The sequence below is a fragment of the Heterocephalus glaber genome, unplaced genomic scaffold (genome assembly GCF_053883595.1).
Source record: "Heterocephalus glaber isolate CG9 unplaced genomic scaffold, H.glaber_assembly_v1.0 deba00001761, whole genome shotgun sequence".
In the NCBI taxonomy this organism is placed as follows: domain Eukaryota; kingdom Metazoa; phylum Chordata; class Mammalia; order Rodentia; family Bathyergidae; genus Heterocephalus; species Heterocephalus glaber.
In genome coordinates, this window is record NW_028258458.1 from 1,438,262 (window position 1) to 1,453,915 (window position 15,654).

At 57.5% G+C, this 15,654-nt stretch overlaps 1 protein-coding gene across 6 annotated transcripts in view; it reads right to left on the reverse strand.

The window, feature by feature from the left end:
• Positions 1–48: 48 nt before the first annotated feature.
• The window catches only part of Arhgef18 (Rho/Rac guanine nucleotide exchange factor 18), a 74,704-nt gene continuing 59,098 nt past the window's right edge, over positions 49–15,654 (reverse strand). For 3 of the 6 annotated variants that reach the window (XM_087202005.1, XM_087202004.1, XM_087202003.1), the window contains exons 14-29: positions 15,365–15,615; positions 14,203–14,328; positions 12,669–12,786; positions 11,479–11,727; positions 9,982–10,058; positions 7,618–7,799; positions 6,976–7,067; positions 5,494–5,676; positions 4,629–4,766; positions 4,193–4,323; positions 4,029–4,085; positions 3,890–3,937; positions 3,327–3,797; positions 2,513–2,834; positions 1,882–2,007; positions 49–1,806 (exon numbers count right to left, since the gene is read on the reverse strand). In XM_087202005.1, the coding sequence (XP_087058131.1) occupies positions 1,634–1,806; positions 1,882–2,007; positions 2,513–2,834; positions 3,327–3,797; positions 3,890–3,937; positions 4,029–4,085; positions 4,193–4,323; positions 4,629–4,766; positions 5,494–5,676; positions 6,976–7,067; positions 7,618–7,799; positions 9,982–10,058; positions 11,479–11,727; positions 12,669–12,786; positions 14,203–14,328; positions 15,365–15,615 (2,744 nt within the window). In that variant the 3' untranslated portion in view covers positions 49–1,633. The remainder of the gene's footprint in view (positions 1,807–1,881; positions 2,008–2,512; positions 2,835–3,326; positions 3,798–3,889; positions 3,938–4,028; positions 4,086–4,192; positions 4,324–4,628; positions 4,767–5,493; positions 5,677–6,975; positions 7,068–7,617; positions 7,800–9,981; positions 10,059–11,478; positions 11,728–12,668; positions 12,787–14,202; positions 14,329–15,364; positions 15,616–15,654) is intronic. The other 3 variants (XM_087202007.1, XM_087202002.1, XM_087202006.1) reach the window with 1 other exon arrangement.

Consider the following 15,654-nt stretch of genomic DNA (forward strand, 5'->3'; position numbering starts at 1 on the left):
CCATGTCTCCACTCTGGAGCCCCAAAGGACATCCGCTTCCGCCAGAGGTCATCTTAGACACTTTTATTGCTAGGACCCGGTCTGAAGTTCTGGGTGTTCCCGAAATATCCCGCGGTGAGGAAATGGAATCACTGGAGAAATAACTGCCAGGCGCTAAGATCATGGACCCAGCAGACAATGGGGACACCCACAGAGCCCTCAGGCACAGAGCCCCACCACCGCCACCGCCAAACTCTGCAGACACAGTCAGGCTCTCCTGGGAGTGACCGGGGAGCCCCCACTGCCCTTAAGCTCTGATTCCTGCCACGTGGAGCAGGGCACTGAGGCTGGGGGCCTCCGAGAACTTCCTCTTCACAACAGCAGAGCTCAAAGCCAGCTTTTCTAAAGTGCTCGGGACATCTCAGTACAAAAACAGACTGAACACTGATTAGGACATGGCACACACGAGACCTGCTGGCTGCTGGGGATGCTCAGGACAGGGCAGAGTGTGCTGCTGGTGGAAAGGATCAGGGTGGAGACGTCGAGGTTCTCAGAGGGACCAGGAGCCCAGGGGCAATGACGGGCGGGGACGCCATGCCGCTCACTGGGCTGCCTCGCCCGGTGTTAGCGCCCTGCCCTCTGGTCCCCTCCTGGGCCTGTGGCGTGCAGACTCCACCTACAGGGGCTGCCTGCCTGTTGCCAAGCCCCTGCTGGGTTTGGGAGAATGACTTGCCCCTGGCTGGGGCCCAGTGCCACCCCTCTGGGAGCAAGAATGGCCAGCCCAGCGTCTGGTCCTGCTGCCCTGGCCTCAGGAGGACCCAGGGAGCCTGGGTGGGGGTGAGGCTGAAATGTGCCCCCCACCCCACCCCGGGCAGCCAGCATGCGGACCTGAATGCGGATCTGACCGCCCTGCCCTGCCCAACACCTCTGAGCTACAGCTCACGATGGCCACCTGTCCTCTGGCTGGCAGGGACTCCAGGTGCTTCCTCCTCGTGTCCCAGGGGCCTCCTCCTAGCATCCCGGAGGACTGAAGACCCCTGCCTGGGGTGCAGGCTACTCTGGCTAAAGCCCGAGGCCCCGGGGCTTCCGACCTAGATGGGCCACACAGCATTCAGCCCTCCGCTGGGCGACGGCCACAGTGCCTGCCTGGGCACCGAGGGCCACCCTGTCCCCGCCCAGTGGCCTCTAACCCAGGGCCCCAGTTAGCCCCTCTGGCCAGCTTCTCCATGACCAGTGGGGGTCTCCCAGGGGCCGCGCAGCCCAGCTGGGGCCAGCAGGTCCCCTGACTGAGGTCTTGCCTGTCCCCCAGCCCCATGGGGACCCCATGCTCCTTGCTGCCTGGGAAAAGCAGCTGGGAGCCATCTCTCCCCTACCCTATTGTTTAAAATAGCTCCTTGATTTAGCTGGGGTTAACCTTCCATGAAAACTTCCTTATACAGAAGAAGGTGGAGGGAATTGCCCAGGTGGCACCGCTAATCCTACAGAAAGAGCCACAGGACCCAAGGCACCAACAGCCTGGCCCAACCAGGTGGCTGCCGGGTGTGTGCTTGGGCAGGGGAAGGGCCTGCTGGGCTGGCGAGGTCAGCCCTAGCGGGTGCCCAGAGACACAGGGGTGGGCAGCCCAGGAGGGGCCTGCACCTGGAGCCACCACCCCTCAGAAGAAGATGACGTCTTCCTTGCCGGCTTCCTCCCTGGGGCCGAGCGGCGTGGCAGGCAGTGGTGAGGGCGACGGGGGCACACGCGGGGAGGCGGCGGCCCCGGGCTTGAAGGAGAAGGCCTCGGGGGGTCCATCCGCCGGCGCCGGGCTGGGCGCTAGGAAGCAGGGGTCTGGGGGCAGAGGGGTCGGAGCGTCAGACGCCGTGAGGGGCCGAGGGTGGCCCCCCAGCTTGGCCACTGGCTCACCTGGGGCGGGCGCCGAGCTGTGGCTGCCGGGCAGGACGGGGCTTGCCGACCGGCGGTTCTTGGAGGCGGAGTCGTCCTTGCCCATGAACTTGTTAAGCAGCAGCTGCTGCTTCAGGTCGAAGGATCCTGAAAGAGGGAAGGTGCCCAGGCCTTATCCCAGGCCACCTCGGAGCTACTGACGCCCCAGCAGGCCCCACGGGCCGCTGGGTGACCTTGGAGGGGTCCCTGGAGTCACTCGACATCGGCCAAGAGGACGACTTGGCTCCCAGAGCAATGCCTTTCCTGACACCCTCAGCCCCAGCGGCCACAAGATCCAGGCCGTCCAGCGGGCGTCGCCAGGAGGTGGGCATGGGTACAGGTGCCGAGGGCAAGAACCATGCCCTGGGCCCCCACACCCTACACGTGACCTTGTGCGGCCCTCCAGCCCCATCTCAGCATGTGGGGCCCCAGGCGGGAGCAGGACACGGGGTCAGTCACTGCAACTCTGCCTCAAGGCAAAGGGCCGAGGGGCGGCCCTACCGCACTGCCTCCACCCTGCCTGTGCCCTGGCGCCCTCTCCGGGTGGCACGCACGTCCTTTCTGTGCCCAGTGAGCGCCGTGGCTGGGCCTCCCGGGCCAGGGCCAGGCTCACCTGAGCTCTCCCAGCGCTGGGAGGCCCGACTCTTGCCGCCCTTGTCCTTGCCGCCCTTGGTGGAGGCGGCCAGCTTGGTGGGGATCTGCTGCTGCACAGCCGCCTGCCTCTGGATCTGGTTGGTGGCGCTGAGCAGCTGGATGGGCACTTCGCTCTTGGCAGGCCGGCTCTCGGCAGGGGCGCTGTCCCATCGGACCACCTCGGGCTGCTCCACGAACTCCAGCCCCGCACCAGACATCCGGGTGCCCTGGGCTTTGGCCATTGCCAAGGGCCCCTCGACCCCTTCCCCGTTAAAGCTGGGAGGGTGACTCGGAGGCTGGGCCTGCAAGAGTGACAAAGATCTGTCCCAGTGCTGCTGTGCCCGCCGGAAGCACTCCCGAGTGTCCCTGAGGGCGGCTCGCAGGCCCTCTGAGGGCTCTGCGCGGGGCCAGGAAAAGCCCTGCAAGGCTGGGACCTGCCTTGGGCCTGGGCCTGACCCTGACCCCCACCCAGCTCCTGGCCCAGCTCAGGTGCGTCTGCTCTAGACCCAGGGAGCCAAAACGCACCCGTGTGCTCAACCCTGCTAATCTCAGCCACACACATGCGTATTCGCACTGGCCACCCAAAGCACGGTTTGCTGTTTTTAGGGTTTTTGAGACAGTTCTGCGTATTCCAGGCTCGCCTTGAGCTCACTATATAGACAGTCCTCCTGCCCCTGCTTCCTGAGTGCTGGGACCACAGGCGTGCGCCACCTAACCCAGCTCACGTGCACCCTTTCACGTGCACGCTCGGTGGCACTCTGCCTCGCACCCGCCTGTGCCCCCTCCACGCACACCTCCGCCAGCGACTCGGGCGGCAGTGCCCCGGAGACCGTGTTCTGCTTCTTGAGCCTGCGCAGCAGCTCCAGGCGCTCACGCTCGCGCTCCACGGCACGCTGGGCCTCGCGCAGCCGCTCCAGGTCGTGCTGGTAGGCCTGGCGCTGGCACTCCAGCTCCGCGCGCTCCTGCTCCAGCCGCTCGCGCAGCTGCCGTGCCTCGCCCTCGCGCTCCTGCAGCCGCGCGCCCGCGAGCTCCAGCTCCAGTCGCTGCCGCGCACACTCGCGCTCCCAGCGCTGCTGCTCCTGCCGCAGCTGGCTCTGCAGCTTCTCCACACCCGCCCGCTCCTCGCGCTGCTTCTCGAAGTTGCGTTGCCGCTCCTGCTCCAGCAGCAGGTTCCCGCGTGTCGACTGCAACCGGAACTGCTTCTCGCGCTCCTGGATGGCAGCCCGCTGCATTTCCACAAGGCTGTCCTGCTGGGCGATGGCCGCCTGCGGAGGGGCGGGCCGATGAGCCACACCCCACGCCTAGCCAATCAGGACAGGGCGTGTGCCGCTGGCCCCTCCCCTCCACGCGCAGGTACCTGGAGGCTGAGCAGCAGCTGAGCCAGGGTCTGAATCCGCTGGAGAAGCTGCAGAGCAAGGAGAGGACAGGCGCTGGGCTCCTGGGAGGGCCTGGGAGGCGCGCATGCTGTCCCCGTGAGACGCACACTTGCCACCTACCTCCGACTCCAAGATGGTGGGCAGTCGAGGGCCAGCATCTGTCCCTGGCGCCTCCACCTGCGAAGACATCAGACCAGAGCGGCGGAGCCCACCTGTTATCCCAGGCCTCGCCCTTGGCATGGGTGGCAGAAAGACCCGGGGCCGGGCCCTGGGAAGGCTCTTACCGCCTGTGGGGATTCCTCGCCGCCACCCGGGATGTCGCCGTCCCTGAGCTTCGAGTCGAGGCTGCTGCTGGCAGGGCCCTGCCAGTCCCGGGGCCTGGGGTCGTTGCTGTAGACCTTCTTAAAGCTGCCGTCTGGAACCCCAAGCCAGGTGTGTGAGACACTGCGGGCCCCACAAGTTTGGGGGTGGGGGTGCTGGAACCCTTCTCTTACAGCCCAGCCCCTGCCCTGCTAGGAAATCCAGGCCGGGCTGCAGCCTGCAGCAAGGCTGTGGCTTTTGTGGCACAGGGAGCAGTGGACAGGGAGGGGACCCCAATACCCAGAGACCTCTACGACGTTCCTGCCAACGACACAACCTCTAGGCATGCTCAGGCTGCTGCTAACGAGCATCCCAAGGGCAGCCCCAGAGGCTGGCAGGGAGGCGGGTGACGTTACTTACTCCTGCCGGGGCTGCCCGTGCTGTCGTAGCCCCCGAAGGTCTCAGCCCTCCGAGGCAGGCCCATGGAGCTACCTCCTTCTTCCTCCTGGCAGTTGGTGCTGCCCAGCCGCCTGCAGATCAGGCTGTGGATGCCCTCAACTGTGGAAGGGGACAGGACAAACAAGTCACCCTGCAGAGGCCTGCTGGGGCTCAGGGGGCAGCGGAGCAGGGTTGTCTCCCTCCATCCGCCCTGCCTCACTTGTGATTCTGGACCTGCCCTCACTTCCAGGACGGCAGCTAGGAGCTGTGGATCTGTGTCTGACCCCTGGGAACACAGGGTGGCCACCTGGGGGGTCCTGCATGCCCCTCCCTCCGGCCAGCCCAGGCACCTGCTTTGGCCATTGTTTGTATAATGACAGCCACAGGGAGGGCAGCCGTTGTGGGGAACAAGAGACTTAGACCAGGTGAAGAGAACATTCTAGGCCTGGTACAGCACTTGCAAGCGTCCTTGGACATGAAACCTTGGACACACGAGGGAGGAGCGCGGCATAGCTGGAGGGGCAGCGTGGCCCTGTTCTGGTCTCTGCTCTGTTCTTCAGGACACTCTGGAGGCCACAGCTGTGTCCAGCTGCCCACACCGCTGGCCAGCTGGTGCTCACAGGCTTGCTGGACTAGACAGAGGTTCCCGGCCCAGAGGCAGCTTGGGAGGGGGGCTGATTTAGGGGACCCACGTGGGCACCCGGGAGAGAGGTGGTCAGGGAAAAAGTGCGCTGCCCCCTGCCCCTCTGGGTGGAAGCTGGCCCCAGAGAAGTGGCCCGCTGGCCACACAGAGCCATGGGCCTGGCCTGTCTCACACACGCAGGGCAGACTGGGGACCATCACCTACTCTCGTTCATGGCGGCCCTGAGGATCTGCTCCCCCTGCAGGATTTCCAAGGGGTCGCCTCCTCGGAACAGGCCTCGCGCTGGCCCAGGGTCGTCCAGCCCACTCATCTGGGCCATCTCCAGGTAGATCTGCTGCTTCTCCAGGAGGCTCTGCGCGATCAGCTGGTCCTTCAGGCTCAGGCGCACTGTGGGAAGTGGAGGCTGGCTCAGCCTGGCATCCTCCCCAGCACATGTGCCCTCGGGACCTGGCATCGGGCTGTGGGGATGGTCCTGGCACCCGGGACAAACAACACTGTGGGGCCGGGTGGGGCCTGTCCAGGCCATTGACAAGCTGGGGACAAACTGGGAACCTTAGGAGCTAAGAGTTTTCTAATCTCAAGTCTTCCTTCAGCCTTGCATTGAGGTTTTTCCCTACTGAACTCCTTACACATTTTTTTCCCTTGCTACGAATAGGATTGATTTTATTTTACTTTATTTGATTTGACTGTGAGGTAAGGTCCCACTAAGTCAATAAGTGGCCCAGGCTGGGCTCGAACTTGCGATCCGTGTGCCAGGGAGCAGGGATGACAGGCGTGCCCTTTATTTGATTGCTGTCCTTTTCTGGGGTGCTGGGGATAGTGCCCAGGGCCTGGCGTGCACCCTAGCTCAGGACTTATTTTACAAGACCTTCCTTGCTGTGGCTCCAATGTGCACAGCCTCCAAAGCTCTTGTTCATTCACAAACCTGATCAGTGAATGCAGTGACGGTCTGAGCTGCTAAAAAGAAAGCCTGGCCGTGCTTCTAGGTGTAGCCTGTCTCTCACCATATACAGTGCCGTACCCCTTCAGGGCTCTGTGGCACGAGGACCACCACAGACTCGAGCCAGAACTTGGAGCCCAAATAAACCTCTTTTCTTCATGTCTTCCCCAGCCTGTGGTACTGGGTTATTAGCAACTGAGAACTCACAAAAACCCATAAGCCTCCCCCATCCAGCTAATAAGCAAACACTCTGACCACTCCCAACTGCTTCGTAGTTGATTCCACTAAGTTTTCTAGGCAGGCAATCCTGTCCTATGTGACAAATAATGCTGTCACCTCCTTCCTGTAATATCTTATCCCTGCTTCTTCTCTTCCTACTCTGGCTGGAAACTCCGGAATGAAAATAATAGCAGTGAAAGTGGGTGGCCCTGCCCTTCTCCTGATTTTACACAGACTGTCCCCTCCATTATGCTAGGGGGCTTGAAGTTGGCTTTTCTAGGCAGGAGAGAAAATTTTAGTCAAGAAAATTATCTTTCCAAGCCAGGGGTGGTGGTGCACGCTTGCAATCCCAGCTACCGGGGAGGCTGAGGCAGGAGAAGTGGAAGTCTGAAGTCAGCCTGGTCATGTGGGTGGCCACTGCCTTTGAGTCTAGTTGCACTCCGCAGGGCAGAACGGGGGTGGTGCTGGGGTTCCTGGGCTGCTGTCACTGTGCAAGGGACACGTCCTTGAAGCCAGCTCCCTCTTACCATGGAAGTCCTTGAGTTTCATGGCTCGGGCTTCGACCATCTTCCTCTCCTCCTCGGTCTGGCTGAAGGGCCCCTCTTCCTCATCGGGACAGCTGCAGGGAGCAGGGCAGGGGCATCAGCGTCTCCCGGGCTGGGCCTGCAGTCGGGCTGTGATGTGCAGGGGATGGGCAGGCCCGGGAGGCTGAGAGAACAGGAGGACACTGGGCAGGGCCGGCCATCCCTGCCGACTGGGTCTTGCCAGTGCTTGGCTGAGGGAGGAGGGCCTTCGCCAGCAGGCCTGGCGGGGGACAGGCCACTGTACCCAGCCTAGGGGCCACGCATACAGAAAGGCCCAGCTTAGATCTTGCTGATATCCCAGTGGGGTCTTGTGAGACGGGGCTGGGATAGCACTATCAGCCCATTTACTTTTCTCCTTTTTTTGCTTTTTGGTGGTACTGGGGATGGAACCCAAAGCCCACCACCAAATAGATCTCTAGCCATGTTTTACTTTTTAAATTTTGGGACAGGATCTCACGAAATTGTCCTGGCTGCCCTTGAACTCGTGATTCTCCTGCCTCAGCTTCCTGAGCAGCTCAGCTGGGTCTGCAGCCATGTGTCACCACGCCTGGAAGAGCCTGCCTGGGCGGGGAGGGCAGGCCTCACCTCTCCACAGCGCGGCGGATGTGGGCCATCCAGGCGTTCCTGTCCTCCTTAGAGCTCGTGTAGATCTCGTACATCTCGGGCCCTTGCAGGGAGGCGCTGATCAGAAACATGGCCTTCTCCTCGTTGGCCACTTCACGCACAATGAGCTTTTGCAGGGAGATGACGGGCGGCTTTGAGTCCTGCTGGGGGAAAGGTGGCGGACGGCACCCGTTACCCTGCTGCTTCCCAGCAGCAGCCAGACCCTGGGTCCCGGTGCGGGACTGAGAGGGGAGTCGTGTGCGGTTAGCAGGAAGACTTTGCAGACTGGAAGGAAAAAACTAGACCACTGTAATGATATCCTAGTCTCTCTCTTTCTCGCTTCTTCTTTTGGCCAGTACTGGGAATTGAACCCAGGGCTTTTGCACTGAGCTCCATCCCCAGCCCTTTTTATTTTGAGACAGGGTTTTAATAACTTGCCCAGGCTGGCTTCATACTTGCAATCTTTCTGCCTCAGCCTCCTGGAGAGCTGAGACTGGAGGCATGCACTTACTCCACCCAGCTGCTTTTAAGGTATCATATATATCAATATGCTTTTTTTCCCTTTAAAAAATACGGTTTTGCTATGTTGCCCCGGGAGCCCTCAAATTCTTGCACTCAAACGATTCTCCTATCTCAGCCTCCCAAGTAGCTGGGACTACAGGTGCAGTGGCAATTTTTTTTTTATAATCAGTAATGAATGTACACTTTACAGAACCCAAAAGATACAGCAGCATACAGTATATATCAACAATAGTCCTCATCAAGTCCCTGAGCCAACCGAAATTCTCACTGTTGTGTATCCATCAAGAAAGAATGCTATGGCCAAGGATGGTGGTGCACTTGGGAGGCCGAAGCAGGAAAATCGCCATGAGTTTGAGACCAGCCTGGGCTACATAGTGAGACCCTGTCTCAAAGAAACAAACAAAAAATCCACAGCAACAAAAGGGGGCTTAAGGAGGCGAATGGGATAAAATAAAATAAAATTTATTCAAAAAAAGAGAAAACTCCCATTCATCTGGAAAAAAAAAGAAAGAAAAAGAAAATTCATATACAGTGGAGTACTACTCTGCCATAAAGAAGGAAAGATAGGAAAATGGATGCACCTTGAGACCATAATGTTAAGTGATGTAAATCAGACACAAAGTATAAATAGCATATGGTCTCTCTTATATGAGAAACCCAAGACATATATAACTTAAAGAGCAAAATAAAAGGTAGACAGGAAACAGAGAGACAGAGCTTTTGCAGCTGGGAAGGGGACCGAGAAATGGAGCGGGAGGAGAAGGGAAAGCAAAAGGAATTAAGATGAATTATGTCCATGTGCCAACTCCCCATGATGAATGCAATCACTATGTATTGCCAACACGGACTAATACAAAACTGAAAAATTACAAAAGATTAGGAAAGACTTAAATGCAGCATTTAAAATACATGTACTTGGTCGGCAGAGATGCCCAGGGGCCAGGCCTGGCCCACTGTTTGCCTTTGCAAATAAAGCTTTATTGACAACACTGGCACCGGCGGCTCAGGTGCACACTCCGTACAGCAGTTTCCGGGGTACAGTGGTGTGCTGGAGGAGTCACCTGCCAACCGCTGTGATACAAATGTGTCACGGAGAGCAGCCAGGCAGAATCTCCAAGATAGAGACACCATGTCTTGTGTCTGGGTGACAGGACTGAAGATGGATTTTTATTTTTTTGTGCACTTTTCTGAACTGTATAAGTTTCTGAAACAAAGTTCAGAGGAACAGGGGAGAGGAGCTGGGAAACATCTTGAGAAACTACTTTTAAGTTTTTTTTGTAGGGGCTCCTGTGCTCTAGGCGATCGCTATCCACTGAGCACCACCAAAGCCCTTGAGAAGCCACTGTAAACCTCTGGGCTCAGCAATGAAGGCCACCCTCTCCAGGTGACCTGGAAGCAAATGGGCACCCCAAGCCCTTCAGCAGCTGGAACCCATCCTGCATCAGCGCCTGACAGAACAGGGGAGGAAGTCAAGCCCCCAATGGACGTGCAGCTGGGCAGATCAGCTAACGTGGCCCCCGGTGAGCCTGCCCACAGCCCTGGATTGGTGGCCGCCCAAGCTCTGGCCCTTAGTGATGGCCCACAAGTCCTTAGGGAGAAGGGGTTTTCCCGGCAAGGTTTCTGGGGCTCTCGAGCACTGTGAGTGCCTGTGGAGGAAGGGCGTGAAGACACAGAGGTTCTAGGTCGGGGCCTCCCGGGAGGGCAGGACACACAGGGTAGCTGAGGTGCACTCTCCTGTGGACGTCATCCTCGAAACGCCCCTCCACAGGGCCACCCCACAAGGTCCCAGGCCAGGCCCTCTGCGTGAGGACACTGGCTACGTACCACGGAAGCGAAGACGTATTTCTGATCCTTTTCCTGCAGCAGCAGCAGCACATCAGTCAACAGGACGGCGAGGACATCTGCCGAGACAGCACAGGGGCATCTCAACAGCACGCCCGATAAGTCGCCTGTTCCAGGATGCCTTCAGCACCCCGCTGTTTCTGTTGGAGCCTAGGAGTCTCCTTTCTGACTTGGCACTGAGCATAGGGAAGGCTGGGGCTGCTTCCCCCAGAAATCCCTTCAGGGGCTCCAGCTCCGAGCAGGATGTGGTGGTGCTCAGAATCCCAGCACTCAGGAGGCTGAGGCAGGAAGATTGCTGTGAGTTCGAGGTCAGCCTGGGTTACATAGTGAGTTCAAGGCTGCCCTGAACTACATAGGGAGACCCTGTCTCAGACAAACAAATAAATAAACAAAACCAACAAAAACAACCAAGATGATCAGAGCTGAACCACAGCCCTGCCCCTTGGCCAGGCCACGGTGCCTGGTGGCTCTCCCTGGACTGGGGGCCGCTCCCTGGGGTGGCTCTGGCTAGGATTTCCAGCTGCAGGCTAAGCCTTCTGCTCTCCTTGTCCTTGGCCGCTGGGACCTGGAATGCACACCCACATGCTGCCTCCAGCTTCATCGATGCAAGGAGAGCGGAGCCTGTCCCCTAGTGCCCGAGTCCTCTCAGTGCCTCGGTCTTGGTATGAACATCGTGCAGAGCGGGGCTTTTGTGAGTAACCATAAATCCTGAAACCACTTTTAATAGACCAGAATGCTCGTGTTGCAGAAAGTGCAGATAATACTTTTTGGGGATCCACTTCTTCTTTATTTTTTGAGACAGGGTCTCACTATGTAGCCCAGGCTGGCCTTGAACTCATGGCCCTCCTGTCTCAGCCTCCAGAATGCTGGGATGATCTGTGCCCAGTGGGGATCCACTTCTGATAACCCTGTCTCAATCAGGTATCTTTTTTCCATCTAATTCTCCCTCATTGCAGCCTGTTGATTCTTTTAAAGTTTTTACTGCATTTTAAACTTTTTTGTTGTATTTACTTGTTTCTTTTTTTGCTCCACTGACTGGAGCCCCAGGGGCCAGGGGTCAGGTCTTGCCTGGTCAGGTATGTTCTTGCCATCCAGCTTGGTGCCAAGCCAAGACAGTGCCCCCCCATCAAAGATGGGGTCTGACGATCTGAGGTAACAAGCATTAACCCAAGAGGATGCCCATAATACAAGGCGGCACCTACCATCCGAGATGGCATCCACCACTCCAGCACACTGTCCACTGATCCAAGACAGTGCCCGTCATTCCAAGAGTGTGCTGACCACTCACTGATGAAGGCCCTCATATGGTATGCAACACATCAAGATGGTGTCACCATTTCAAGATGACACCCACCACCCCAAAAGAGAACCCACCAATCCACATGGTGGCTGCCATTCCAAGATGGCACCCACCATTCCAAGACAGTGCCCACTAATCCAACATGGCAGCTGCTGGAGGAGGCCGGGGCGGAGCTTTACCTTTCAAGCGCCCTGATGTGGTCTTCCAGCACAGTGTGCCCTCCAGGTGGAGCTGCCGCTGGAGCATGTCCTCCTTGCGGAAAGTGAGCCCATTTTTGAGTTTGCTGGAGGACTTCAGGTCCATTTTGCCTGCGATCTCCCTGAGGCGCTGGCCCTTCTCCCACTCGCTGACCTTGGCATCCACTTGTGAGATGATGTCTCGGATGAGGTTCAGGGCCTGGGTCAGATCTTCGTAGTCCTCAGTGCCAGCTGCCACACACGCAGAGTTACACAATGTCCCCAAGATTTGCACGTGCACGCGCGGGGGATCTATGAGGGTCATTCCCTGGGGCCACTGTCCTGGGGACCTTCAGTAATCACCTCCCAGCTCTAATACCGAGAAGGAAATGGCCTCCTAAATCAACGCCATGGCCCACAGTTTAGTTTTGACCCAAGTAGAGTTCCTGTGGCATGCAGAAGCTAAGATGTGATTCAAGTGACAAAAACTGTCCTGCACAGCTCCTCCGGCCACTCTCGGTGCACAAACTCCCCCTACCCTTCCAGCTCTTCCTGAGACGCCCCTCGGCTCCTCCCCCTGCTCCGTGGACCTGGTGGGGGAGCCTTCTTGTTCTCCCAGTCTGAATCCACTGGTGTGACCATCATGCCTGGCCCTGGAGAAGCCCGGCGGGCTATGTACCCTTGCTCCTCTGCCCTTCCTGGCTCCTGGCATAACTCTTTCTTGGCCCTGGTCATGCAACACGGAGGTCACCCCTGGGCCTGTCTGGGTGCCTTGGGAATAACCTCGCTTCAGACCACTTGTGCAGGCCAGAGGCTCACCTAGGGCCTTGTCTGGCTTGGCCTGAGCTAGGGGCAGGGAGTCATGGTGAGCACATGTGGCCGGTCCCTGCCTTCTCGTTTGTATTTTGAGACAGGGTCTTGCCGTGTAGTCCAGGCCAGACTTAAACTTTCAGTATTGCCCAGGAGGGCCATGACCTTGTGACCCTCCTGCTCCAGCCTCCAGAGTGCTGGGGTGACAGGCATCCGCTGCCATGCCCAGCTCTGGTCCCCATCTTCATGGCACTGACCACGTTACCCTCCCCATTGGGAAACCCTGGCGCCCAGCACAGTAGATTCTAAGGGGAGCTAAGCCAACTCCCTGCAGCGCCCTGCCCTGCTGCAGCCCCGACAGGCCACGAAGTGGGGCGCCCCACCTGCCGTGTTCTGGATGATGCGCTCCACCAGCACGGGGTACTTGGTTATGCGCTGAGTGATGAGGAGAATGCACTCCTGCACGCCCAGCCGCCTCACGATGGAAAAGTTGCCGATTTTCTAGGAACCGGAAAACAGAAGGCCTTGTGTTAGCATCTGATCTCCACGGGATCAGTTAACGATCAGCTTCCAAGCCTGGGGGGCTCCTTCCTTTTCAGTTTGCTGGGACCCCTTTGGTGCTGACTGTGGGCTCACCTACTGGATGCCTGAAAGTGGGGATCACCTGCTGTACACAGAAGGCCACATGAGCAAAGGGGCCCCTGCAAAACCCAGTGAGGAGGAACGAGAATCCTTCATGGGGAAGCTACGTGGACCACTTGTTGGGCCGTCAGGACCCACATGCGTGCACAGCAAGACCCAAACCCTGAACCTGGACCACTCTTGTTCCCTGACCTCTCGAGGAGCCTGGGCTTGTCCCTCCTCCTAGCGCTGGCTCCCTGGGGGCTGACAGCCAGAGACTCGGCCACTTGGACTCATTTCCTGGCGGGCTGAGGGTACCTCCTGTGCTCTGCAGAGCATGCCGCACTTTCTGTGGGTTTGCACCACTGCTGGCCTGTGCATTTTAGGAATGCTGGAAATTGCAGACACTACTTTTTTTTTTTTTTGCGGTGCTAAGGATTGAGCCCAGGGCCTTTACACTGAGCTGCATCCCTGGTCCTTATTTCATTTTGAGATAGGGTCTTGCTGAGGTACCCAGGTTGGGTTTGAACTTGCCACCCTCCTGCCTCAGCCTTTCAGGGTGCTGGCATTGCAGGCGTGTGCCGCCACACTTGGCTATTTTTATGAGACAAGGTCTTGCTATGTTTTACTCAGGCTGCCCTGTAACTCCTGAGCTCCAGTAACCTCCTGTCTCGGCCCCCGGAGTAGCTGGGACTGCGGGTGTGCCCCACTGCTCTGGGAACAAATTGTAAGTACATGTCTTTCTTAACTTCAGACTGTTAGCCGCGGAGAAGCCAACCTACAACAACGTCCCTGGGCACAGGAAACAGGCTGTGGAGCTGCTTTGGTGCCTGGAACCAAGCAAGGTAGGGGCTGAAAAAGTGATTGCTGACAGACTGAGTGTCCTTTCTGGGACACCATAGCCCAGGCTGGCCTCAAACTCAGAGTGATCCTCCTGCCTCAGCCTCCCAAGTGCTGGGATTGTAGGTGGGTGCCACCACGCCTAGCTGCTTGGACTTATTTTAATTTTGGGATTCTATGAGAGATTTCGCTGACATGTTCTGAGTTGGTTTGTGACTGAAAGTAAAAATGAATGGTGAAAATCACTATAACACCTTATAGTTTCCGGATTCCAAGATGCTACAGTTCTGTGGGGGAAAAAACCTACAGTGAAGGAAAGATTTTAATTAATTAATTTTTTGTTTGGTACCAGGGATCGAACTGGGGTCCTTGGGATTGTGAGGCAGGCGACGGAGACACTGAGCTAAATCCCCGGCCCTGAAAAGATTTTAATTTTAAAAAATTATTATTTTTTACCTTGATCAAGTTGTGAAATTTCTTGTTTTGCTGCAGCAGTAACTTGTAATGACTGACTGCCTCGTTATGGCCACTACAAAACACACCGTATTTCTCTTTCATCCTCTCCCCGTTTTCACCTGAAAACTAATGTCAAAGAGGACGGAAACGTTACCAAAACGAAACATGAAGACCATCAAGGTGTATTTTTGTCTAGTTCATCCGGCTGTGCTGAAATAAAGACAGAGGTGACTGTGCGTGGGGGCTTTCGCTACATCACAGATGCTTAATTAACCTGTGGTCCTTTTTGCCACCAGGGTTTGGTTTCTGAGGAGAGAGTTTATCCAGGGCCGGGGAGGATGGTTTCGGGATAATTCAAAGGAACATGCGCGCCCTAGATCCTGCACACGCGCAGTTCAGAGCGCGGGGGGTGGGGGCGCCCAAGAGACCCTAATGCCTACTGTGGGCTGGACAGACAGATGAAGCTTCATTGTGCGCCTGGTTCCTAACCAGACATAGGGGCTGGGCCCTCCCCTCTACTGACAACTTTACCGTTTAAAGTTTCCTGAGATCCAAGAAGAAAATAAATAAATTTAAGCCAAAGGATGTTAGCAAAATGAAAAGACAAAGCAGTATTTTAAAAAATTAATTCTAATTTCACTTTTTTTTTCCTTCCCGTGCTGGGGATGGAACCTCCCTGTCAGGCACAGGCTGCACCACTGCATCACACCTGCAGCCCCCAAATGGCCGAGGCTGCTTTGGGCAAGCAGCCCAAGGTGAATGGGGGCAGCGTCCCCCACTGTCCCTCCCGGTCTAGGCTGGGAAATGACCATTAGGGGTCCACAGCCCCACTGCTGGTCTAGAATCCTGCTTCTGTCAAAAGCAGCAGTTGGGACCTTAAAATAAAAAATGAAAGGAAATGAAACAACCAAACGAAAGCATAGAGGGATGCGACTCTGAACAATTCTGACAGGAGCGTTTGCTCTTCTGGCCTCTGTGTCCCTAGGGTAGGAGCTGCAGGAGCCAAGGACTCTTTTTCTGTTTTGGGTCTTTTTGGTGGCCCTGGGGCATGAACCTGCGGGCTCAGGCCTGCTAGGGAAGCGCTCTACCAGTGAAAAACCAGAGCCGTTGTTGTCCTCACTGGGTGGGCCTGGAGGTCCCTGCTGGTCACAGCTGCACCCACCTGCTGGACCAGCAGGTCCCCGATCTTCTGGATGACGTAGTTCCGCTCGCTGCCCTCCTCCAGCCCCTCCTGGCGGCGCTCCTTGAGACGGGCCAGGAAGTGGCCATGCATGTCCAGCAGGTCGTCCACGCATGGGAAGAGACGGCTGACGGCCTTGCTGCTGAACTGCAGCTCCTCCTGCATCGCCCTGGAGTAGACCTTCAGCATGATCTTCAGCGTGCGCACATGGTGTGCCTCTGTCTGCATCAGCTCTGCGGGGACATGTGGTGGGGGAGGTGGGAACTGGGGTA